The sequence below is a fragment of the Terrapene carolina genome, unplaced genomic scaffold (assembly GCF_002925995.2).
Source record: "Terrapene carolina triunguis isolate 2854851 unplaced genomic scaffold, T_m_triunguis-2.0 Scaffold88, whole genome shotgun sequence".
In the NCBI taxonomy this organism is placed as follows: domain Eukaryota; kingdom Metazoa; phylum Chordata; order Testudines; family Emydidae; genus Terrapene; species Terrapene triunguis.
Genome location: NW_020664439.1, coordinates 51324052 through 51349783, shown reverse-complemented (window position 1 = coordinate 51349783; position 25732 = coordinate 51324052). Strand labels below are relative to the sequence as shown.

The window sequence follows — 25732 nt, the reverse complement described above, 5'->3', positions numbered from 1 at the left end:
AGCTACCATTTAACCAGCATAATTAAAGAGCTGCTTTTAGCTGGGTAAGAGTAAATGGAGGTTAAAATGCTAGTGGACTACCTACACTAGTACTCCCATCATGTTATCACTTGGATGGCTGCATCCATGACGATGGGAGAATTGAAGGAAAATGCTAATGTAGACAAAGCCTATGTCTGAGTTCCCTCTCAGTGAAATAGGGACAGAAGGTCGGATTTTACAGACTGTATTTATCTTAGTCCCACTAAATGCCAAGAGAATGATCCTGCTTCCATTGAAATAAATGGCAAACCTCATGTTGACTTCAATTGGAGCAGGATTAGGCCTTGTAGGACTGTTAGCATGAGTGAGACATCTAGGACTGGGCCCAAGCATTCTTTCATTAACATATATTAACTTATTTGTTTATTTTTGTGTAGCGTTTGGAATATAGAAAGCACTAATGGCTAAGTATAATTCATATAATCTTCGGATTAATGCTGGGCCCGTGCCCGGCGCTCCAACCAATTTGGGGGCCCCCACAGGAGCACCAGAACCTGTGTAGAAGTGGGGAGGGGGCACCGGTGCTGGAACTGTGACCCTGCCCCATGCTCCTCCTCTTTCCCCTGAGGCCCCACCCCCTGGCCAGGCCGGAAGCCAGAGGCAGGCCATGGTAATAGCCACCCAGGGAGCCTGTGCCACTGTGGGGAGCTCCAGACCCTCCACCTGCCCTGGGTGGGTGGGGGAAGAGTGCCCAAGAACAGCTCCTTGCTCATGTCTCTGCCCCTCGGGGCGTGCCACCCAGGGCAGGTGGAGAGTCTGGGGCTCCCCACAGTGGCCCGGGCTCCCTGGGTGGCTCTTACCATGGCCTGGCTCCAGCTTCTGGCCTGGCCAGGGCCTCAGGGGGAAGAGGAAGAGCAGGGGGTGGGGCCCTGTGGTGGTGGGGAGCTGTACCCCACCTCAGCCTCTCACCACCACTGGGAAGAGACTGGCGCCACTAGCAGGGGCTGCGCTTCACTGCAGGAGAGCTGATCACCTCGCCACAAAGCGCAGCCCCTCCTGCCACCACTCCATACCTACGTCCATGTTAAAAAGTGGGGGGGGGGGCGGGTCCCTCTGCCCCCTCCAGTTCTAGTGCCCCTGGGATGAGGGGCCCCAAATGTTCTTTGTACCCAGGGCCCGGAAAAATCTTAATCCACCTCTGCATATAACAAATCATGTTGTGGGGATGGGGAGCCAGACATAGAAGAGACTAGACTTGAGGAAAGACACATTTTTAATGTATCAGAGGGGTAGCCGTGTGCCACAGGACTTAAAGGTGCCACAGGACTCTCTGTTGCTTTTTACATTTTTAATAGAATTTGTAAAAAGCCCTTTGACAACATCCAGGTACCTTGGAGGAGTGGGGAGAAGAGGGGACAAATAGATTAATAGATTTTAAGACCAGAAGGGTCCTTTGTGATCATTTTCTATAACTGCCTGGATAATACAGGCCATAGGACTTCTCTGAATTAATTCCTGCTTCATGTCCAATAGCTGTGGTTGAACTACAGCATATCTTTTAGAAAAGCATCCAATCTTGACTTTAAAATTGCCAGTGATGGACAATCCAACACAATCTTTAGTGAATTGTTCAGATGGTTAATTGCCCTGCCTGTTAAAAATTTGTATCTTATTTCTTGTCTGAATTTGTCTAGCTTCAATTTCTAGACATTGGAACTTGTTATACCTTTGCCTGCTAGATTGATAAATTTCTGTTTGCACATAGGTGCTTGTAGACTGATCAAATCACCCCTCAACTGTCTCTTTGATAAGATAACTAGATTAAGCTCCTAGAGTTTCTAACTATAAGATATGTTCCAATCTAATAATCATTCTTATGGCTCTTCTCTGAATCCCTCCAATTTTTCAATATCCTTTTTGAAGGGTTTGCACCAGACCTGGACACAGTATTTTAGTAGTTGGGGGCATCAGTGCCAAATAGAGAGGTAATATAACTTCCCTACTCCTCCTCCATATTGCCCTGTTCGGACATCACATAGCCTTTTTGGTCCCAGCATCCAGGGCCGGCTCTAGGCACCAGCAAAGCAAGCAGGTGCTTGGGGCAGCCCATTTGCAGGGGCGGCAGCTGGCAGGAATCCAGCCTGGGAGCTGAGAACCAACAGGGGGCCCTGGGAGCTGTAGTTCCTTGGTTAGCTCCCTGCCTATAGAGCCAGCCCTGGAGCAGGGAAAGAACTACATTTCCCAGCATTCCCTTGGCCGCTATCAACAGGAAAGGGAGGGGGAGGGAGTATGCTAGCTGAAATCTCATGCTGCAGCTTGCTGTGAATGGAGAGCATACTGCTAGAGTGGGGTGGCACTGTGAACGGGGAACAAGTATGCCCAAGGAGTAGAAGGCTTTGGCCCAGATATCCCCTTCAGAAGACATCCCCAGACCGGATTAGGGATACTGGTGTGACCTCACCTTGCAGCCCCCAAAGAAGGAACTGGGTGCACTAAATGGACAGTGCCCCTCTCTATCTGAAGCCTAGCAAGGGAGGTATGTGGATCCCACTAGAATTTAAAATGAAAAGTAAGGGAGGGGAGGCTCTACTGGACCTGGGCAGCTTTAGATACAGTACCAGGCACGTAGGAGGATTTCCACTTCTGAGCCATGGAAGCAGAAATTGACTTTTCCTTTCCAGATTTAGCTAATATTCAGAAAGAGAATCCAGCACCTGCCTTCCAGATTTGAACACCTCAAAATTCAGGAGTGCTCAAGCTCAATTTGGGCAGCTGTTACTTCATTTCTCCCAAGTCAAATATACTGATCCTCTGTAACTTGCTGTAGAAAAAGTAGGATAAAATTGAGCAAGAAATGCTTCCCAGTGGTTTTTAGGACTGGAATTGCTATTTTCAACAGCCATTCCTTTTTTTTGTAGTTTTATTTATTTAAAAGGAAGACAGTGATATTGCATTGGCAAATTCCCCATAGAAAGAAAGAGTGGAACAAAAGAATAATAAAGGCACCTCAAGGTTTCCTCTTTTATGTAGGACAGTCTTATAATATGCATCCAGATATCCTCCAATCACACAAGCTGAAAATTGTTCCACTTTACTGCAGTTCTGTAACCATATGGGAACCAAACCTGTCCGTGTTCTGTGCACATCCAAAATTCCTGCTGAATGACCCACCCTGGGAGTGAGTTACCAGTGACCCAGGGCTGGGGCGGAAGGAGGGTGTGGGTGGAGGGGGCAGAACCCAGGGCTGGGGCGGCAGGGGGTGTGTGGGTGGAGGGTCACTGGTGGGGGGAAAGGGGGGAGCCCAGAGCTGGGGCTGCATGGGGGGGGAGAGCCCAGGGCTGGGACGGCAGGGGGTGCGGGTGGGGGGGGGGGCCCAGGGCTGGGGCGGGAGGGGGGGGGGGGGGGGGGGGGGGGAGAGCCCAGGGCTGGGGTAGAAGCAGTCAAAATTTTTTTTGCTTGGGGCGGCAAAAAACCTAGAGCCGGCCCTGCCAGCATCACACTGGGAGTTCATGTTCAGCTTATTATTCAGTGTGACCCCCAAGTCTTTTTCAGAGTCACTGCTTCCCAGGATGAACAAGTGTCTGACTCTTTTTCAGCCTCTTATAATTTCATAGTGTTTAAGGCCAGAAAGGACCATAAGATCATCTATTCTGATCTCATGTATATCAAAGGCCATGATTTTTCACCCAGCTATCACTATATTAAGCCCAGAGACATTAGTTAAACTAAAGCAGTTCAGTCCTCAGGAGAGGTAAACTGTATGCCACATGGACAGAATGGGACAGACCAAAGTGTCACCAATGCCCAAGGCTCCTGAAATGGCAGGAAATTGATTAGGTGAGATATACCCAAATGATCCCAACAGGTAAACCATGCTCCAACCTACATAGGAAGGTGAAAAAAATCCAAGTTCCCAGGCAATCTGACCTGGCAGAAAATTCCTCCCCAATCCCAACTCTGGCAATTAGCATGATCCTGAGCACATGAGCAAGACACGGCTGCCAGGCATCAAGAAAAAGGATTCTCTATACCACCTCAGAACACCAGACCAGATGTCCCGATTTTATAGGGACAGTCCCGATATTTGGGTCTTTTTCTTGTATAGGCTCCTATTACCCCCCACCCTCATCCCGATTTTTCACACTTGCTGTCTGGTCACCCTAGCCCACCGTGCCTGGTGTCCCACTCCAGCTGTAGCCAATCTCTGATGCTTCAAAGGAAGGTGCAGAGAAAGAGGGGGGGGGGGAGAAACAACCACCCAGAATACAACTGACTGATTGTGCATGGGGGGAGGGGAATTCCTTTCTGATTCCTGCAGGCAACTGGCAGACGCCCTGAAACATGAGTTTTGATTATAATCATTAATTCAGTGCAGAGCTGCAAGTGCTAGAAACACACTGAGGGCAATGCAAACAGACAATTCTGTTCTCTCCATGACTCATGAAGTAAAGAAATTAACACAGGGACTCAGATTCACAATAAATCCAAGGCCAGAAAGGACCACCACAACCATCCAGTCTTACTCCTGCCCTCCCACACACACAAACCACAAAATTTCTCCAGAAGCTGGAAGAAAGCCTATATTTTAAAAAGAGATCTAATCTTATTTTAAAGACTCCATGTGATGATGAGTCCACCACTTCCCTTGGTAAGCTGTTCCAATATTTAATTATCCTCACAGCTAGGAAATTGCATCTCATTTCAAGGCTGAATTTACTTAATATCAACTTCCAACCATTGGTTCTTGTTATGCCATTCTCAGCGAGGATGAAAGGCTCCTCACTCTCAGGTCTTTTCCCCATGTGTCAGTACTTATACACAATGATCAAGTGACCTCTCAACCCTCTCTTCAATAAGCTAAGTTGAGCTCCTTAAGCCTCAAATAAGTAAGACTTATTTTCTAGCCCCGAGTCATAGAATCATAGAATATCAGGGTTGGAAGGGACCTCAGGAGTCATTTTTCAAGAACGACTGTATTTTTAAATGTGATTTAAAAAAAATTTGTTTAGTTACTATCAGGGGGGCAGCATGATCAGTTGGCTTGAGAACTGGCCTCAGAGTCAGGAGACCTAAGTTCTATTATCAGTTCTGACACTGATATACTACTAGCCTGTGATCCTTGCCCCCTCCCCCACCTTATTGCTAATAGTATTAAGCATCTGGTCACAATTAACCTTTTTAGGACTCATCTATACAAAAACATAGGGTGCAGCAAGCAGAGGTGTAAATCTACAGTGCACTGCCCTGTCATGCACTGACTCGCTGTGCTGACACTGTGCAAATACAGCTGCCACTAGTCAAAGCACATCATGGAACTTTTAGTGTGTGGTAGCAGGGTCCACATGGCAACAATGCATGGCAAGCTAGTGCGCTGGACTTTTATAACCTGGCTTGCCATGCTCTAATTCTGTGTGGACAAGCCCTTAGTGAAGACTGATGCAAAATAGGCATTAAACACTTCAGCCTTTTCTCTATCATCGATTATTTGCTCTGCTTATCTGTTAAGTAATGAACTTGCAATTTCCTTCATCCTTCTTTTACTTTTAATGTATTTATAGAATCTCTTCTTATTGCCTTTTATGTCCCTTGCTGGGTGTAATTCATTTTGTGCCTTAGCCTTTCTGATTTTGTCCCTACATGTTTGTGTTATTTTATATTCATCCTGGCAATTTGTCCTTCCTTCTATGTTTTGTACAATTCCTTTTGGATTTTCAGGTTCTTATAGAGCTCCCGATTCAGCCATATTGGTCTCTTACTATTTTTTTTAATCTTTCCTCCACATTAGGATAGTTTGCTTGAATACTGCATACTGGTCACTCCATCTCAAAAAAGATATATTAGAAATGGAAAAGGTACAGAGAAGGGCAACAAAAATGACTAAGGGTTTGGAACATATTCTGTATGAGGATAGATTAAAAAGACTGGGACTTTTCATCTTGGAAAAGAGACAGCTAGGAGGGGATATGATAGCAGTCTATACAATTGTGACTGGTGTGAGAAAAGTGAGTAAGGGAGTGTTATTTATTCCTTCACATAACAGAAGAACCAGAGGTCACTCAATGAAATTAATAGGCAGCAGGTTTAAAACAAACAAAAGGAAGTACTTCGTACAACACACAGTCAACCTGTGGAACTCTTTGCCGGGGGAGGTTGTGAAGGCCAAAAAGGAACTACATAAGTTCATGGACGACAGGTTCATCAATGGCTTTTAGCCAAGATGGTCAGGGATTCAACCCCATGCTTTGGGTGTTCTTAATCCTCTGACTGCCAGAAGCTGGGAGTGGATGACAGGGGATAAATCACTTGATACTTGTTCTGTTCTGTGCATTCCCTCTAAAGCATCTGGCACCAGCCATTGGTCTGACCCAGTATGGCTGTTCTTATGTTCTGTTGTGCCTTTACTGTTGTTTCTTTTAGGAACTCCCAGTTGTCCTGAACTATTTTTACCTTAGATATTCTGTCCTAAAATATCCATACACATGTTTTGGGGCAGTCTGTGTAATTAAGCAATGGTTCAGGGATGCCACAAGGCAATATAGAGGAGGAGGAGCAGCTCTGGGACTCATTGTACTTCATGGGGAGTGTGCACATTGCAGCATGTTCTCGATGATGTGCACCTGGCCAGCCCCTCAGCCTGCATCTTTCCTCCCTGACTACTCCCTCTGAGTGATTTGTGCTCCTACAGGTACTAGACAGCACAGTTCCTGTGTTCCACGAAAGCCAGGACTGAAATTGTGTCTAGTGTTTATGAAAAGTATTCACCTCCCCCTTATTGTCCATCCAAACTAGAGCCAGACACAATCTCACCATTGTGTGGGCTGGAATACCCATTCTTAACTGGCCTGTGGTTGCTGGGAGAATCCGCCTCTCAGTTACAGTAGCATAAATCTGAACTAATGCCATTGACTTCATCAACATTCAGTGCAGCTTCTCCAGCTTCCCCAAATATTCAGTGGTCTACCCCAGCTTTACAGAGGTGTAACTGTAGAATTTATCCCTATATACAGCATACTCCCAACTATCCAAATAGCATGGGGGAGACCGGTTTTATTCGGATAACTGGGAGTTCGGATAATTGAGAGGTGACACCGGATCCCTGCAGGCACAGGGTGTGGGGGGGCAGGCTGCAGTCCTGGCAGGGCAGGTCAGAGGCATCCGCCCCCCCAACCAGGACTCTGTTCTGCCCTGCCAGGACTGCAGCCTTCCCTGCACCTTGCACCTGCAGGAATTGGATGTCCCCAGTCCTGCAGCAGCTCATGGAGCCCTCTGCTGTCCTGGCCCCACTCACTCATTCACTAGGAAGGATAATAGGGTTTTGGATAAACGTGAGTACACTGTATTTAGTTATGTGACAAATAAATAATGTATTAACTAAAATGACTAAAAAAAACCCCAGCCCTCCTCCCCACACATTTCACCCAATTCTCAGGAATAAACTGAGATTTTCTGTGTAACTGGTCAGAATGGACTCTTGAAAGGAGAAAAGGCTCTATCATCTCTGAATCCTATAGCTGGGCATTTTCCTTTCCTCTCTGGCTTCAGAATGAGGCGATGGGTTGTTTTAGGAAAAAATACAGTTTCTGCTTTGATGAAAGGACAGGGTTTCCTTTCCCTTAGATATGATCACATTGTGACCTTCCTTAATTTATTATCATCATTTACATTGCTGCAGCACCCAAAATATTCTGGGCACTGCATAAACAGGTAGGAAGACACAGTCCTCACCCCAGAGATTACACAGTAAACATTATTAATTCTTTTGTGTATATATACCTTGATCATATACTTCTCCAACCACAGGTTTCAGATTATGTTCCTTTCCAGCTTGATAAATGGTGCCACCATCCAATGTCACCGCATCTGCCAAATTGTTCTGTGTAAAAACAGTCAGAATTTATATTTCATCACAGTTATTAACATCCCTTCACCAGCTGAGGGCAGAGACTTCATAAATTCAATAAATCCTTTACATACATAGTAGATATTAATCTCTGGCTGCCAGGGTTCTCTCTCATAGTCTTCTATGGCAATCAGATTATTAATAAATTGACAGAATATGTGTCACCAAAAATTTGTATAGTCAGATTTGGGTCTTTAATTTAAAAACAGTGGTGAGGTTGTTCCTACTGCTGCTGAATAGCACAGGACTGTGGTGACCCCAGTGGTTTATGTACTCCTCATTTTCAGAAAGGTCCCTGCATTTTGCTGGTGTGCCTCCCACTCCTAAGTATCTGTGAGTGAGTTTGTGGCCCCACCATTTTTGATCAGTTGGGCGCACTTTTAGCTTTCCATTCACCTCTAGGCAATTGTAGTGGGGTGGATACCTGCTCCTGCCCTGAGGGGTTGGAAAAGCCCTGCAGAGGGCTGGAGCGGGGCAAGGTAAAACCCTGTCTGATTGGGGGAAGTGGCTGCAGCTGGGCCACACCCTAATCAGAGCCCAGATGGCCTGTATAAAGAGGCTGGGAGCTAGGAGCTTAGTAGTCTCTCTCTGTGATCAGGAAAAGAAGGGCCTGGCTGCAGGGAGCTAGACACAGGGTACCTGTAGTGGAGCAGGGCTGGGGAGAGGCTGAGGGGCTGGGGAGCTCCAGCTTGGATAGCCCCAGGCTGTGGCCTAGTAGGAGGCCAAGGGGTACTGGGGGTTGCAGAGGGCAGCCCAGGGCTAGGCCAAGGCAGCAGGTCCAAACCCAACCTTGCTGATGATGAGTGGCCTATACTGCAGTCTGCCCCAGAGAGTGGGGGCTAGTTGGGGACTGGCAGTGGCCTTATCCTGAGGTGAGGTGGGGTTAGTGGGTGGGGGTTCCCCTGGGAGGGGAGACCTAGTGTGTGTGGGTATTGCCAGGGGGCAGCACCCAGGGCAAGGGGCACTGGGGTCTTGGGAGGGACACGGGCGCCAGAAGAGGACAAGGCGGATCACGTGCCTGCCGAGGGTGCTCTAGGGGCTGGTGAGCTAATTCCCTGGATGACCAGCATGAGGCACTGCAGGGGTGAGTCCGGACCTCTTACAGTAATCCTCTCAAACTGGAAGGTAGGGATAAAGATAAGGGACCATATTTTTAAGTTCACGAGCTGAGACTCTTTTGTGGCAACATTTTTTAGGGATCGAAAATACTGATACCAAAGACAAGTGTGCTTTTTAAAAAAAAAATATCAGCAGAGACTTGGGTATAGTTCTGGGAGAGGAGTGTTTGTTTTTTTTTTTCCCTATTAACTTTGTATCTGAATGAGTTCATCATGAAACTTGGCACAAGTGCCACTCATATTCATCTCAAACAAAACAGCAGCTCTGAGAGTGTCTGCACTCGTTTGATTTTTCTCTTTACTCCAAACGTTTATCATACTGAACATTCATTCCATTAGACTGTTTGTTCCTAATAAACAACAAATTTTACTTAGTATAGCAATACTCTTGAACAAACACTTTGGATTTTGACTAATGAAATGAAAAATTGAGATGTTATAGCTGCCCCAAAGAACATCTTGGACCATTAGGACTGCATATGACAAACTGGCACTGTCCAGAAAAATACCAGGACATATGCTTCCTTTAGAGAGGGAGGTTTTCTGCTATGGGTTTGGGGTAGGGTTGCCAATTTAATGACAGAACAAAATCAAACACCCTTTCCCCGCCCCTTCTCCAAGGCCCCATCCCACTCCCTCCCTCCGTCAGTTGCTCTCCCCTACTCTCACTCAGGATACGTCTTCACTACCCGTCGTATCGGCGGGTAGCAATTGATTTATCCGGGATCGATACATCGCGTCACGTTAAGACACGATATATCGATCCCCGAACACACTCACCGTCGACTCCGGAACTCCACCAGAGCGAGCGGGGGTAGCGCAGTCGATGGGGGAGCCGCGGCCATCGATCCCGCGCCGTCTGGACCCCAGGTAATTTGATCCAAGATCCTTTGACTTCAGCTACACTATTCGCGTAGCTGAAGTTGCGTATCTTGGATCGATTTCTGCCCCCCCCCCCCCAGTGTAGACCAGCCCTCACTCGCTCATTTTCACCGGGCTGGGGAGGCTCTCTTTTTGACTGGGTGTTCAGTTGAAAACTGGACACCTGGCAACCTTAGTTTGGGGCTAAGCACCAATGGATAGACTAATCACTGTGTATGTCAAGGAAATTTGTTACCAATCAGCTAAAAATATACATACTCTGTCTGATAACAGTTACAGGGCCAATGTCCCTAGTGATTAGTCTATTTTATATCTCAAGCAAGTTTGGTTAATGCCTATGGTACTTGTGACCTAAGACGAAGTAAAAGAGGAAGTAGGAGGAGCAAGAGGTTCTGTTATGGTAGATTATGTTTGGCCTGACCCTAGAGTAGAGATACTTTAAATTCTATCAGTGCCCTATATGCAGTTGTTTCAAGAGCCCTGATTTCTGGGGCTGAACCCACAACTTGCACTTGTTGCTACATTTTTATTCACTCTACCGTTTGGCCATTATCAGCTGAGATGTTTATGTATATGCTGTACCCCCAGGAAGCTCATCCAAGGATATTTTTATTTGCTGTATTCTGAAACTTTTTATCAGCCCTAATTTCTGTTCTGACCTAGATTACATCCACATAATAAATGCTGGTTTCAGTAATGCCTTATGTATTGTTGATGTCAGGGATACTTTTGTGGGAGACATCTAGGGAAAAACACCCATGGAAGTATTTCACATCGGAGTTTTGATAAATGTATTAGCAAGGCACTACTTTTCACTGTTTTCAGAGAGACCCTGTCTGTCTGTCCCATGGTATTTGTAAAGTTCCCATCACAGTATCTAGCTGCCCACTCTCAATGGTGATTCTGTTTTAGTTAGGAACAAAGGATGGAGCATTTAGCAAATGCTTTTAAAATGGCTTAGGCTATTGATGGAAATTATGTTGTACTTTACCCTTAGCATGAAGCATGTTGGTGGAACTAAGTCCAGGTAACGTGGCACTATAAAACAGCAGACCTCTATCCCCAACCCTTACCCACAACACTAGCCCTCCCCTTCCCACCTCAGAGAGCAGAGTTCAGTATACCTGCAGGCTCAGAGATCACATGCAGTCCTATTTGTAGCACAGCAATGAGCAAATGTTTAGTAGATCATTAGCGGGGGCGGGGGAGAAGTCTCAAGGACAGAGTTGTGCCTGAGGCATAACTCTGCTAAGTTTCCTTGTATCAAAAAGCTATTTGTGTCAACTCGCCGCAGGATTCTAAGTTGACCAAGTAAGCAGGGGGGAATCTTGGCCTCCTAGCTGTTCTGTGTTGGTTTAGTTGTGCTCTGAGCATGACTACTAGATTGTGAATCCTGCCAGGGTTTAGGCATGGATTAGGTGCTAAACTTCCTGGCAGCTCAGGTACCTAGCTAATTTAGTCACCTACAGGGTCTGCAGGAGAATGGTACTCAAGGGGAACGAGCTTGGGGGCTGAGTGCTCTATACTGGAGAGGGGGAAAGACTTAAAAGGCAGCCCAGACAGATGATGAAAACAGGGCCCAGAAGGCAGACTGAAGAAAAGCCCATGAAACATGGAAGACCTTTTCGTTTGTTGGGACTTTTTAGTTGGTTTGTGACTTGGCCAACCCACACCTCCAGCATTGGCCCATAATGTGGAGTTTATTAAGGAGTCCAGAGAAATTGAGGCACAGTGCTGCAGAGCCACCGCTGGCCCCAAGGAGGTGCTTGGGAGGTGGCTGACCCTGTCACATGGCAGTCAGATGCCTAAATCCCTCTTGTGACTCCCACCCCAAGAGAATTAGATCTGCTGAGCTTAATTTGTGGAAATTTTACATCTCAGTGTATAAACCTGGGGTAGTCTGCTTCCTAAATCTCTTCTCTATCAGATACTACAGTGTCACAGCTCTGCCATTACTCTGGTTTATTGTTGCTCCAGATAAGTGGAAATAACGAATGCCATGAAGAGGTTTTCTGCATAGCAACACAGAACGTGAGACTCTCAGTCTGAGCTGAGAAGGATCATGGTTGTTGTAGCCTTTGTGTTGGAAGTGTAAAGGAATTGCTGGACCAGTGTGGTTTGTGTTTATCCGTCTGCAACAAAATCTCTTAGAAATTCCATGACAGAATCTTTTACCTGGGCATGTGCTGATCGGGATCCACTTGGATTATTACATCCAGCACATGCGTTAGATCTTGCATTCTTTCCCCCTTGCATCACAGAAGCAGCTGCATTTTATTGCTGGGTAAAGTGTCTTCTATTTTTATAAGATCAAATCCCAAGGTTCTTGTTTCAATTTTAGTCAGCCCCAGGAATTTGAGTATGGCTTTAGTAAAATTTGAGTAGGCTTCAAGATTTAGTTGAGTATTAATATTTTGCATTTATTTAGCAGCTTGCATCTGAGGATATCAAAAAATTTTATAAGCATGTATTAAGCCTCACTATGTGGTAAGGAAGTATGATTATCCCCCTTCTGCAGATGGGGCACAGAAATGACCTGTTCCCTCCAAAGGTCACAAATAATGTATGTGAATGAAGTATTATCTGTTTCACTGAGGCTGAGCAATATGACCAAGCCCTTTGGACTAACCCCCATTAATGCTGCCTACTAAGCCTTTTTGCTGTTTGTCATACATGTACTGTAGGGTATTAATAAACACTTAGCTCTTCTCCAGCACTTTCTCTGTTCCAAGTGCTTTACACATTTATTAATTAACATAAGAAAGGCCATACCGCGTCAGACCAAAGGTCCATCTAGCCCAGTATCCTGTCTACTGACAGTGGCCAATGCCAGGTGCCCCAGAGGGAGTGAACCTAACAGGCAATGATCAAGTGATCTCTCTCCTGCCATCCATTGGCCAAGTGAAGCAAGACACTAGACTCAACTTGATAGCATTGTCCCTGAAATGGAGGGGGGTGGGAAGGTAGCACACACAGAGCTTGGGGGGAGGATGCAAGGAGTCCATGTTGTGCACAATGAGCTCTGCTGACAGAAGCAACAAAGATTACAACCCTCTAGTTAAATCTCACAGCAACCCTATGCGGTAAGTAGTTAGAATTATCCCTGTTTTACACAGGGCCGCCCGGGGCGCGGCAAGTGGGGCAATTTGCCCCAGGCCCCAGGGCCCCCACGAGAATATAGTATTCTGTAGTATTGCAACTTTTTTTTATGGAAGGGCCCCCCAAAATTGCTTTGCCCCAGGCCCCCTGAATCCTCTGGGCAGCCCTAGTTTTACAAATAAGGATGTTGAGGCAGAGAGGTTAAGTGACATGTCTATGGCCACAGAGGGAGTCTACGCCAGAAACATTTCCTAATTTCCAATCCTGTGGTTCTAAGCACTTGCCCATGACTCTCCACTACCCCTCCACAACTACCTTCCAAGGAGGGTGTTATACAATTGCCTGAATTAGAGGATCTTTCTTTTAAAGGGAAGATTTAAGGCTCTTGTTCATACTTTGTGACCCAGTCACTGGGGTTATCTGGCTGAACAGAAAAGACAGGACCATCTTTTGTTTTAAACCTCAAACAGTCTTATCTACTGAATGCATAAATAAATAAATAAATTAAATAAACTCCCAAGGCAGGGGATCTTTAAAAGTATAAACACCTGTACAAGAATACTCATCTGCCTGATTTGATCAGAAACTCAACGCAGAACAGTCTACTTTAGTGACTGGAACAACTGTTTTCCCTCTGTTGCTTATCTTCCAGTAAAGAAAGACCAGATGGGTGAGATAATAGCTTTTAGTGGACCAACTTCTGTTGATGAGAGAGACAAGCTTTCGAGCTACACAAAGCTTTTCTTCAGGTCTGGGAAAGGTACCCTGTCACAGCTAAATACAAGGTCGAACAGCTCATGTAGCATAAGTACTTAGTACATATTCTAAGGGACCATGCAAGGTGAAGTGGCCCAATAAGGCATAGCAAGAAGCTATATTGACACTAATGTAATGACTTCAAACTCACCTTGATCATATGGGTGCAGTTAATGGCTGAGCCGCCTCTAACACACAATACATTGGGAAGGATGTTGGCATCAGTGAAGGCTGCGCTCATGTCATTACACTTGGCCTGTTCTTGCTCAGAGATAGTGCACCACCTCACATGCTGCAGGCTCAGAGCTGAAACAAAGCACCACGGAAAATCTCTATTATCAAACAATGCCTTTATAACTGCGCTCCCTGCATACTGATTACAGAATGGCCAGACCACAGAAATCCATGGCCTGTTCAAAGCTATGGCCTTAGGGCCCACTCCTGTTTTCATTCAAATCAATGAGAGTTTTGCCATTGACTTAAATGGGAGCAGGATTGGGTCCATCTCTCATATTGCCACATGCCGATATAGGCGCTGCATGCACAACAAAGCAGATAAGTACATACAAAGAATCCACAACACCTATGAGAATGATATAACCTTGTTTCCTGTGTATTTTATTTATTCAATCTCCACCGTTCCTTTAGTTGTGTGGCAAGAAGTTGAGCTTTGATGTAGCTAGCACAGTCCTACTCTGAGGACCTTCTACGATTTGTTAACCTGAAACTGCTAGAGATATTGAAAATTATCAGCAGTAAAATTCAGTCACTTAAGACATGGTGTCTTGGGTTTATGTAACTTTTTATTATCATGAAGAAAAGAAAGTACAAAAATATCCATTTAAACTACATACAGAGCAAGAGAGGTAATATTTAGAGCGAAGCATTTGGCCTGAGAGCTGTTGTATCCATCTGTCTGTAGAATCACTATGAATCTGGGGCAAATTCAGAAGGTTTTATCCTCAACCTTAAGAGCTGGAATAATTGTTTAAAATTACACTGGGCAGCAAATGGCTCCCACAGAGCAATCCCAGTCTAGCATAGCACTATGTACTGGCTTGGGTCAAGCCCAGTCCTTTTAGCTGCTTAAACAAACAAACAATCCCTGATGCTCAGAGACCATGGCATAAGAATTGGAAGAGAGCAGAAGAGAAAAGTTGCTCCCATGATACTGCACTATAAGAGGCCCTCACCCCAGTCACTCAATGAGATATACAAATAAATACATGGGAACAAGTCAGACATGGTAGATTTCAGTTACCAACGAAGGAAACTGATCTGGCAATCTGAACTGTACCTGCAAAAACTGCAACACTGTTGTTTGGGTAAACAGATATTTGCATATGTAAATTGGGTAACTGTACATACAAATGAGCATATCAACTAATCAGTAGCCACAACCAGGTTTTGTACATATAGTTGGCCTATGTGCCTTATTCACAAACAAAAATTCAATATACACGTTTACAATTTTGACTTTTTATGGACCCGGGTCAGGGTTTGCTCTCATTCGCTTGCTACTTGAGGCTGCCTCCCTTTTAGCCTCTCTCCAAACCTAATTTAGCTTGTACTCATCCACAGTGGCTGTACAGTTGATAGCCTGTATCAGACTTTGCTGCCTTTGTTGAGACTATCCCACCAGCACTCAACAGGCAGGGACTATGACACATTTTCCAGTTTGAAAAACTCTGGGTGCTGTAAATCAAACAACCTCAATATTGCCATAAACTTTGCACCACACCGGTAACTAAAACAGAGAGCCTGATTTTACCTACACCACTGTAACTCAGGAATAACTCTACTGATGTCAGTAGTCTAAAACCAATGATGACAGTAATTTTACTTAAGTCACTAGAAAAAAAGACCCAGAAACCTGACATTTCTCAACCAATTTTTAGACCAACATGCATTACTGAAGAGAGAAGCAAGCTTCTCATGAGGCCATTAAGCTATAGGAGGTCTGAGACCCTAAGAACATAAGAATGACTATACTGGGTCAGACCAATGGTCCATCTAGCCCAGTAGCCTGTCTTCTGACAGTGGCCAATGCCAGGTGCTTCAGAGGGAATGAACAGAAGTCTTAGCCCTTGTCTACACTACGAGTTTAGGTCGAATTTAGCAGTGTTAGATCGATTTAACCCTGCACCCGTCCACACGACGAAGCCATTTTTGTCGACTTAAAGGGCTCTTAAAATCGATTTCTGTACTCCTCCCCGATGAGGGGATTAGCGCTGAAATCGACCCTGCTGGGTCGAATTTGGGGTAGTGTGGACGCAATTCGACGGTATTGGCCTACGGGCGGTATCCCAGAGTGCTCCATTGTGACTGCTCTGGACAGCACTCTCAACTCAGATGCACTGGCCAGGTAGACAGGAAAAGCCCCGCGTACTTTTGAATTTCATTTCCTGTTTGGTCAGTGTGGCGAGCTCAGAGGTGACCATGCAGATCTCATCAGCAGAGGTGACCATGGAGTCCCAGAATCGCAAAATTACTCCAGCATGGACCGAACAGGAAGTACTAGATCTGATCGCTGTATGGGGAGAGGAATCCGTGCTATCAGAAGTTCCAAAAGACGAAATGCCCAAATATTTGAAAAAATCTCCAAGGGCATGAAGGACAGAGGCTATAACAGGGACCCACAGCAGTGCCGCATGAAACTTAAGAAGCTCAGGCAAACCTACCAGAGAGGCAAACGGCCATGACGGGTCAGCACCCCAGACATGCCGCTTCTATGATGACCTGCATGCCATTCTAAAGGGTGCCCCTACAACTACCCCACCCCTGTGCGTGGACTCCATCAATGGATTCTCATGCAACAGGGATGCAGATTTTGGGGACGAGGAAGATGATTCATAGATTCATAGATTCTAGGACTGGAAGGGACCTCGAGAGGTCATTGAGTCCAGTCCCCTGCCCGCATGGCAGGACCAAATACTGTCTAGACCATCCCTGATAGACATTTATCTAACCTACTCTTAAATATCTCCAGAGATGGAGATTCCACAACCTCCCTAGGCAATTTATTCCTTTTCCTTATTCCATGATAGCGCACAGCAAGCAAGCAGAGAAACCATTTTCCCCAACAGCCAGGAACTGTTTATCACCCTAGAGCCAGTACCCTCCCAAACCACCCAAGGCGGGCTCCTGATCCTTGAAGGCGGAGAAGGGACCTCTGGTGAGTGTACCTTTGTAAATATAATACATGGTTTAAAAGCAAGTGTGTTTAATGATTAATTTGCCCTGAAGACTTGGGATGCATTCACGGCCAGTACAGCTACTGGAAAAGTCTGTTAATGTGTATGGGGATGGAGCGGAAATCCTCCAGGGACATCTCAATGAAGCTCTCCTGGATGTACTCCCAAAGCCTTTCCAAAAGGTTTCTGGGGAGGGCAGCCTTATTCCATCCTCCATGGTAGGACACTTTAGCACCCCAGGCCAGTAGCACGTAGTCTGGAATAATTGCATAACAAAGCATGGCAGCGTATGGTCCTGGTGTTTGCTGGCATTCAAGCAACATCCGTTCTTTAGCTCTCTGTGTTATCCTCAGGAGAGTGATATAATTCATGGTCACCTGGTTGAAATAGGGGAATTTTATTAAGGGAACATTCAGAGGTGGCCGTTCCTGCTGGGCTGTTTGCCTGTGGCTGAACAGAAATCATCCCCGCTGTTAGCCACGTGGTGGGGGGAGGGGTGAAGCGATCATCCCAGAGAATTGTGTGTCTGTGTGTGTGTGTCGGGGGGGTTAGTTGGGTTTGTGCTGCATGTTAACCCAAAAACCGCAGCCCCCTCCTTTTAAATGGCCAACCCAACGGGTGCTTGGTATGGGAAATGAGAGCACTACTGTATGAAACTATTCCCACATGTTATGAAGGTTAAAGAAGCCAAAAGACTGTGGCTTACCATGTCTGCCTGCAAGTCGAATTCTGTTGCCCGCCGGCCCTGCGTGTGTGATCTCTCACGTCAAACCAGCAGACCCTCAATATAAGAGGCAAAATGAGACCTTGTAAAGAAAGCACACGTGCTATGTAATGTTAACAGCTTGGTTCACCATGAACGAATCTACCCATTGTTCTCTAAAATGTGTCTTTTTAAATACTACTCTCCCTTTTTTTCCTCCTGCAGCTGCAAATGTTTTAACGCTCCCCCTATCTTCTCCGTCCCAGAGGCTAGCGAAGATTAGAAGGTGAAAAAATGCACTCGCGATGAAATGTTCTCTGAGCTCATGCAGTCCTCCCACACTGAAAGAGCCAAGCAGAATGCGTGGAGGCAGACAATGTCAGAGTGCAGGAAAGCACAAAATGAACACGAGGACAGGAAGGACGTGCAAGAGGACAGGTGGTGGGAGCAAGATGATAGGTGGCGTCAGCGTGATGAGAGGAGGCAGGATGCAATGCTGAGGCTACTGGAGGATCAAACTGATATGCTCCGGCATATGGCTGAGGTGCAGGAAAGGTAGCAGGAGCACAGATCACCGCTGCAGCCCCTGTGTAACCAACCGCTCTCCTCCCCAAGTTCCATAGCCTCCTCACCCAGACGCCCAAGAACGCAGTGGGGGGGCCTCCAAGCACCCAACCACTCCACCCCAGAGGACTGCCCAAGCAACATAAAGCTGGCATTCAATAAGTTTTGAAGTGCAGTGTGGCCTTGTCCTTCCCTCCTCCACCACCCCACCCGGTTCTTCCCTCCTCCCCCACCCCTCCCGGGCTACCTTGGCAGTTATCACCCCATTTGTGTGATGATTTAATAAAGAAAGCATAAATTTGAAACAACAATGACTTTATTGCCTCTGCAAGCAGTGATCAAAGGGGGGAGCGGAGGGTGGTTGGCTTACAGGGAAGTAGAGTGAACCAAGGGGGCAGGTTTTCATCAAGGAGAAACAAACAGAGCTTTCACACTGTAGCCTGGCCAGTCATGAACCTGGTTTTCAAAGCTTCTCTGATGCGCAGCGTGCCCTGCTGTGCTCTTCTAACCGCCCTGGTGTCTGGCTGCATGTAATCAGCAGCCAGGTGATTTGCCTCAACCTCCCACCCCGCCATAAAGGTCTCCCCCTTACTATCACAGATATTGTGGAGCACACAGCAAGCAGTAATAATGATGGGAATATTGGTTTCGCTGAGGTCTAACCGAGTCAGTAAACTGCAACAGTGCACTTTTAAACATCCAAATGCACATTCTACTACCATTCTGCACTTGCTCAGCCTATAGTTGAACAGCTCCTGACTACTGTCCAGGCTGCCTGCGTATGGCTTCATGAGCCATGGCATTAAAGGATAACTATAGGCATTTCAACATCCCCAACGGTTATTTTCTGGTCTGGAAAGTAAGTCCCTTGCTGTAGCTGTTCACACAGACCAGAATTCCTAAAGATGCGAGCGTCATGTATCTTTCCTGGCCATCCCATGTTGATGTTGGTGAAACATCCCTTGTGATCCACCAGTGCTTGCAGCACCATTGAAAAGTACCCCTTGCGGTTTATGTACTGGCTGCTTTGGTGTTCCAGTCCCAAGATAGGGATAGGCGTTCCGTCTATCGCCCCACCACAGTTAGGGAATCCCATTGCAGCAAAGCCATCCACTATAACCAGCACATTTCCCAGTGTCACTACCCTTGAGAGCAGCAGGTCAGTGATTGCGTTGGCTACTTGGATCACAGCAGCCCCCACAGTAGATTTGCCCACTCCAAAATATTCCCGACTGACCGGTAGCTGTCTGGCATTGCAAGCTTCCAGAGGGCTATCGCCACTCGCTTGTGAACTGTGAGGGCCGCTCTCATCTTAGGGCTGGTCTATACTTAGCCGCTAGTTCGGCGGCTGGAAATCGAACTTCCGGGTTCGATTTATCGCGTCTGGTCTGGACGCGATAAATCGAACCAGGAAGTGCTCGCCGTCGACTGCGGTACTCCAGCTCAACGAGAGGAGTACCGCGGAGTCGACGGGGGAGCCTGCCTGCCACGTGTGGACCGCGTCTGAACCGCGGTAAGTTCGAAGTAAGGTATGTCGACTTCAGCTACGTTATTCACGTAGCTGAAGTTGCGTACCTTACTTCGACTTGGGGGGTTAGTGTAGACCAGGCCTTAGTATTCTTATGCTTCAGGGCAGGGGAAAGTAAGTTACAAAGTTCCATGAAAGTGCCCTTACACATGCAAAAGTTTCGCAGCCACTGGGAACCATCCCAGACCTGCAACACTATGCAGTTCCACCAGTCTGTGCTTGTTTCCTGGGCACAGAATTGGCGTTCCATGGCACGGACCTGCCCCATTACCACCATGATGTCCAAATTGCCAGGGCCCATGCTTTGAGAGAAGTCTGTGTCCATGTCCTCATCACTCTCGTCACTGCGCTACCGTCGCCTCCTCGCCTGCTTTTGAAGTTTCTGGTGCTTCATATACTGCAGGATAGTGCTCATAACTGCAGTGGTGATCTGAGCAGGCTCCATGCTTGCCGTGGTATGGCGTCTGCAGGAGAGCAGAGTGGCAGCGGAAGCAGTCGTTCGATGACGACAGTTTGCAGTCCTACTGCACCGTCTGCTGCTAGCAGCACCCAGGACACAAAAGCGGCGGCTGAGCTGAGTGGGCTGCATGCTTGCCGTGGTACGGCATCTGTGCGGAAAAAAGGCGCAAAACGATTGTCTGCCGTTGCTCTCACAGAAGGAGGAGCGACTGACGACATGGCTTACAGGGAATTAAAATCAACAAAGGGGGCGGGTTTGCATCAATGATAAACACACACAACTGTCACACCGAAGCCTGGCCAGTCATGAAACTGGTTTTCAAAGCCTTTGTGATGCACAGCGCGCCTTGCTGTGCTCTTCTAATCGCAAACAGCCTAGTCAGCAAACAGCACCAGCGAGCTTTTAAACGTCCAAAGGCACATTCTACCACTATTCTGCACTTGTTCAGCCTATAGTTGAACTGCTCCTTACTACTGTCCAGGCTTCATGAGCCGTGGGAGCAAGGAGTAGGCTGGGGTAGGTGCGACCACACAGTGCTGCCGGCTAGGAGAGCAGCCTGAGGCAGAAGCCTCCAGCTCATATGATATTCCAGGCAGGTCTGAATCTCCATGAGACGAAACTTAAAGAAGAAAATGACCTGGAGTCACTCCCATTTATGTCCAGGCACACCCGACCGACCTCACCGAGGTCTGCCAGAACCACCCATGTCTGCCCAGGCGCCGTGACCAACCTCACCGAGGTCGGCCAGGAGCACCCAGGAGACGACAACGATGGCTAGCAGTTGTACTGCACCGTCTGCTGCCGCGAAGGCAAGGAGCTGCTGCTGTGTAGCAATGCAGTACCGCGTCTGCTAGCAGCACCCAGGAGATGTACGGTGACGGTGAGCTGAGCGGGGTCCATGCTTGCAGTGGTATGTCGTCTGCATGGGTAACCCAGGAAAAAAGGCGAGAAACAATTGTTTGCTCTTGCTTTCACGGAGGCAGGGAAGGAGGGGGGCCTGATGACATGTACCCAAAACCACCCACGACAATGTTTTTGCCCCATCAGGCATTGGGAGCTCAACCCAGAATTCCAGTGGGCGGCGGAGACTGCGGGAACTGTGGGATAGCTACCCACAGTGCAACGCTCGAAACTCGACGCTAGCCTCGGTACTTTGGATGCACTCTGCCGAATTAATGCACTTAGTGGGGACACACAATCGACTGTATAAAATCGAGTTCTAAAAAATCGACTTCTATAAAATCAACCTAATTTCGTAGTGTAGACATACCCTTAGTAGAAAACATAAGGCGGGACAGTTTGGTTTGTGTTAGGTGATCAGGCAGCTCATGGAAGCTCAGGTGACCTTGGGAGAACAGGGATACACATTGTATTCTTTATTAATCCATTTACAAGTTAACAATAATTTTTTCCTTCCTTTTGGAAGCTTGTAGAATCCCATAGTCAAAGGCAGTGTTCCCTCTAATTTTTTACGTCCATGTGCAGAATGAATTTTGTTATGTGCACTAATATGGAGGTGATGTGTGGCAGGGGTGGGGCCAAGAGGTTCAGGGTGTGGGAGAGAAATCAGGGCTGGGGCAGAGGGGTGGGAGTGCGAGGGGGGTGAGGACTCTTGGTGGGGCCGGGGATGAGGGGCTTGGAGTGCAGGCTGCCCCAGGCCTGTGGCGGGGAGAGAGGACTCTCCCCAGCCCTCTCTTGCCGCAGCAGCTCGGGGCCAGGGGAGAGGCACTTAGAAGATCACAGCGGGGCTGGGCTGGGCCGGGGGAATGGTGCCTCTCCTTGGCTGCGGCAGCTCCGGCAGGACTGGGCTGGGCCGGGGGGAGGGACACGTCTCTCCAGACATCACAGGTCTGGCTGGGCTGGGGAAGGGGCACCTCTCCCTGGCCGTGGCAGCTCCAGTGGGGCTGGGCCAGGGGAGGGGCACTTCTCCCTGCCTGCATAGCCCTTGATAGCCTGCCACACGGCCACACAGCTTAGGGGGAACTTAGGTCAAAGGCTCCACTTTTTCTCTTATGTGCAAAACTATTTCATTTTAAATTTTTCATAAGTGCCTCAGAACGTGTGGCTAAGTGCTATTCTCCAATCTCTATGTTCTTGTGTCTGATACAAGGGTCTGTGAAGATAAGGCTGCATTGGGCAAGGTGTATGATCACCTCTTACTCACATTAATTTGTGAGATGAAGATAAAAGGCCCCTGCCTAGCTCCACATTCTTTTAGCATGGGGGTGGCCAACCTGAGCCTGAGAAGGAGCCAGAATTTACCAATGTACATTGCCAAAGAGCCACAGTAATATGTCAGCAGCCCCACATCCACTCCCTGGCCCCCAGCGCCTCTCCCCTGCCAGCATCCCCCAACAATCAGCACCTACTCCCCCCTCCCACCGCAATCAGCTGTTTCATATGCGCAGGAGGCTATGGAGGGAGTGGGGAGGAGTGAGGGCATGGCAGGCTCAGGGGCAGGGGCCTTGGGGGAAGGGGTGGAGTGGGGGCAGGGCTTGGGGCAGAGCAGGGGGTTGAGCAGTGAGCACTCCCAAGCACATTGGAAAGTTAGCATCTATAGCTCCAGCGCCAGAATCAGTGGCTACGTAAGGAGCTGCATATTAACCTCTGAAGAGTCGCATGTGGCTCCGGAGCCACGGGTTGGCCACCCCTGTTCTAACATGTGTAATGAAATAGCATGAATCCACCTCTTTCTTCCTCACTCTGCTTACGTGGGCTTAACTGAAGTTTCTCTCTTGCCAAACTGCAGCTTTTCTCTCAGCATCTGGCCAGGTGCCTACTTGTAACAGAGGATGCCTTTTAGTCTGCCAGTGGGAGTTAACCCATTTGAGGTGGGGCTAGGAACACGGAGATGATTTGTGGTTTGAGTCCTCTGCTACAGCTGGCCAAGCATGCAATAGAACAGCAAGCTAGTCTCTGAACCCAAGTTTACTCAGTTTTTCTGGTCTTCCGCAGAGGTACACTAACTATGAGATGGTGGGGGCTAGTAACTTCCATTTGAAATACATTCCTAGGCCCTATGTTAGTATAGTCTCACCATCAGACAGGTAAACAGCCAATTACCTCCTTTAGCAACAAAACAATACTAGTGTTGTGCAGTAGTGGTGTGATATACTGCAACTTACACATGTGTCAGGAGAATGTTTGGGGCTGTTGATATTCTGTGGGACTTTCAACAGGAGCCAACTCAAAGAGGACTAAAACAAGATCATTTTACACATAAACAGAGCATCTTTCTTTCTGAAGGATTTCAAAGTGCTTTAGAGAGAGCCAGCCAGGAGGCATAAGAACAGTCAATGCACCTTTGGACCCCTGGACATTCCAGGCAAAACTGTTGACATTTCTCTCTCTCTGCCCTGTGCTCATTGGCTGTTTGCTCCAACCCTACCTCTCCATCTCCCCTCTCCTCCCCTCCAGTCTCTTTAGCACAAATTCACTCCACACCTGCCCCCTCCCCTGTCGCCCTCCCTTTCAGCTGATTCCTTCCTAAGTAAATCCACCCACTCCTTCAAAATAGAAAATAAACTTGTGGAATTAACGTGGCATTTGCCACTACCCTATGTTCACTCTGTGTTCTACCTCTTCCAGCACCCTGTATCTGTCTTGTTTATTTAGTCTCTTTGTACTCTACCTTCTGTCTGTAGCCATCTGTTGCTGTTTATTGTTTTATACTTAGATTGTAAGCTCTCTGGAGCAGGGACTATCTTTTTGTTCTGTGTTTGTACAGCACCTAGCACAACATGGCCCTGGTCCACAACTGGGGCTCCTAGGCACTACAGTGACAAAAATAATAATAAAAAATGCAATCACCTCAGGGGTGAGGGAAAGGCAACACAAAGCATGGTGCATAACAGAAAAGGTTGGGGATATTAGGATGTCATGGATCCACAGAATCTATGCTATGCCCCTGCTTTTAAACAGACCTTTGGAAGAAAAGTGTGCCAGATCCCCAAGGGGATCCCACTTGTTCTTAACGGTAGGTCATGGGGTTGCAACACCTCTGAAACTGAGCCTCTCAGTGCCGGCATTCCTGCTTCACACCCATGAGCTCTGCCCACCAAGTCCAACTGAGATAGTCTCTGACCAGGAGTCTTTACACTCTTCAGGGAACAACACATCTCAGCAAGTATTGGCAGTGACACCAGGTAGCCTTTTTAAAACAGAGTAGTCAACTGGCATTAATTAGCATAGCATAATAAAGGTTAAGACATAGTCAATTCTGGACAAGCCAGTATTCCATCCAGCCAAGCTACCATGGAATCCATTTTTGGCCCTCTCCCTCTTTGTCAGTCCCACCTGAGAACTGCTGTCTCTCTCCCAAAAGCCAACTCTAATCCCAGCCATCTGACACATTTCAGTCCATTGTCCAACACCTGCAGACCCATGCTGAGTTCACATATTCCACCTGGCAGAGATTTCCATGGATACGTATCAATTGTTCAGTCCTTGGGTTTCCCATTGTCTTTGCGGTTCCTCCACTGATATGGGTCTATTTTAGCCAGTTTTTTAACAACCCATTCATTCCACTCCACACACTTACATAACACAACACCTCATGTTTCCTGCTCTGCCCCACAAGCAGCTTTTTAACGCTTCTGCAATCACTGAGTAGCAATGAAAAGTAGAGAGGGAATCCAAGGCACATAATGGAATCATAAAATACATTACAGCAAATTCCCAAAGTGCAATCACCTACAAAAAATGCATCATGGGGAGCTGTAATGTCCACGCAGAGCAGATGGGTCCAAGGTCCCATCCGAAACAGCCAGCCAAAATAAACAGCATGGGATCAATGGAAGAAGTAGACTCAATGTGGACAAAGTATAATATTTGATACCAATGAGAGATGGACCAAAATGATCTTTTCTTCCTAACTCAGCTGCATGTTTTCCCACCATATCCCTCCCTCCTTCAGAAATAAAGTGATTTTGAAATTATTTTAATTCCCTTTGTGCTGTATCATCTCACAGACTAGTCAACCCTAGAGGTACCAAGTGGCCCAGTGAACTCTTCCCTCGAGATTAGCATGCACTTACCAGTGTGAAAGAAGCAGAGATGATAAAATATGCCCTGGAAGTTCATGATGAAGTCTGCGTGTTCTCTGCTCCGTCTCCAGCCTTCAGAATTCCAGCGATCAATGCTTTTATAGTATATTCTGGTCAGTCTGCTCCTCTTCAGACCACTCCTTGTTGGAAATCAAGACCCTCACGCTGCATAACAATTACTCTTTGTTACTCCAGCACACATCCCATTCTAAAGGGAGAGGGAAAAAACTGCATCCGTTTATATTAACTTCAGTCTTGAAAAGGAAATACAAACTACAAATGCAAAATTCCTGGGACACTGGAGCAAATTATGACCTGTCATTGCTTAAGCACCACCTACTGGGTCAAATGTGTAATAACATGTTGATCATGGGTTTAGAGTGAGATTGTGAAATAAAGTGTTCAGGAACTTTTGTTTTGTTTTGAGCAGGTGTTAATATTCCTATCAAGCTTTTTCCACATGGAGATCAGGAAGTGCACATTGATGCAGTTATGCCCTTC

The 25732-nt window shown here is 47.0% G+C and overlaps 1 protein-coding gene across 2 annotated transcripts in view; it reads right to left on the bottom strand.

Moving 5' to 3' along the window:
- The window catches only part of MELTF (melanotransferrin), an 82205-nt gene extending 56691 nt beyond the window's left edge, over positions 1 to 25514 (bottom strand). For both annotated transcript variants that reach the window (XM_026650162.2, XM_024212998.3), the window contains exons 1-3: positions 25223 to 25514; positions 13889 to 14043; positions 7756 to 7855 (exon numbers count right to left, since the gene is read on the bottom strand). In XM_026650162.2, the coding sequence (XP_026505947.1) occupies positions 7756 to 7855; positions 13889 to 14043; positions 25223 to 25268 (301 nt within the window). In that variant the 5' untranslated portion in view covers positions 25269 to 25514. The remainder of the gene's footprint in view (positions 1 to 7755; positions 7856 to 13888; positions 14044 to 25222) is intronic.
- Positions 25515 to 25732: the final 218 nt, after the last annotated feature.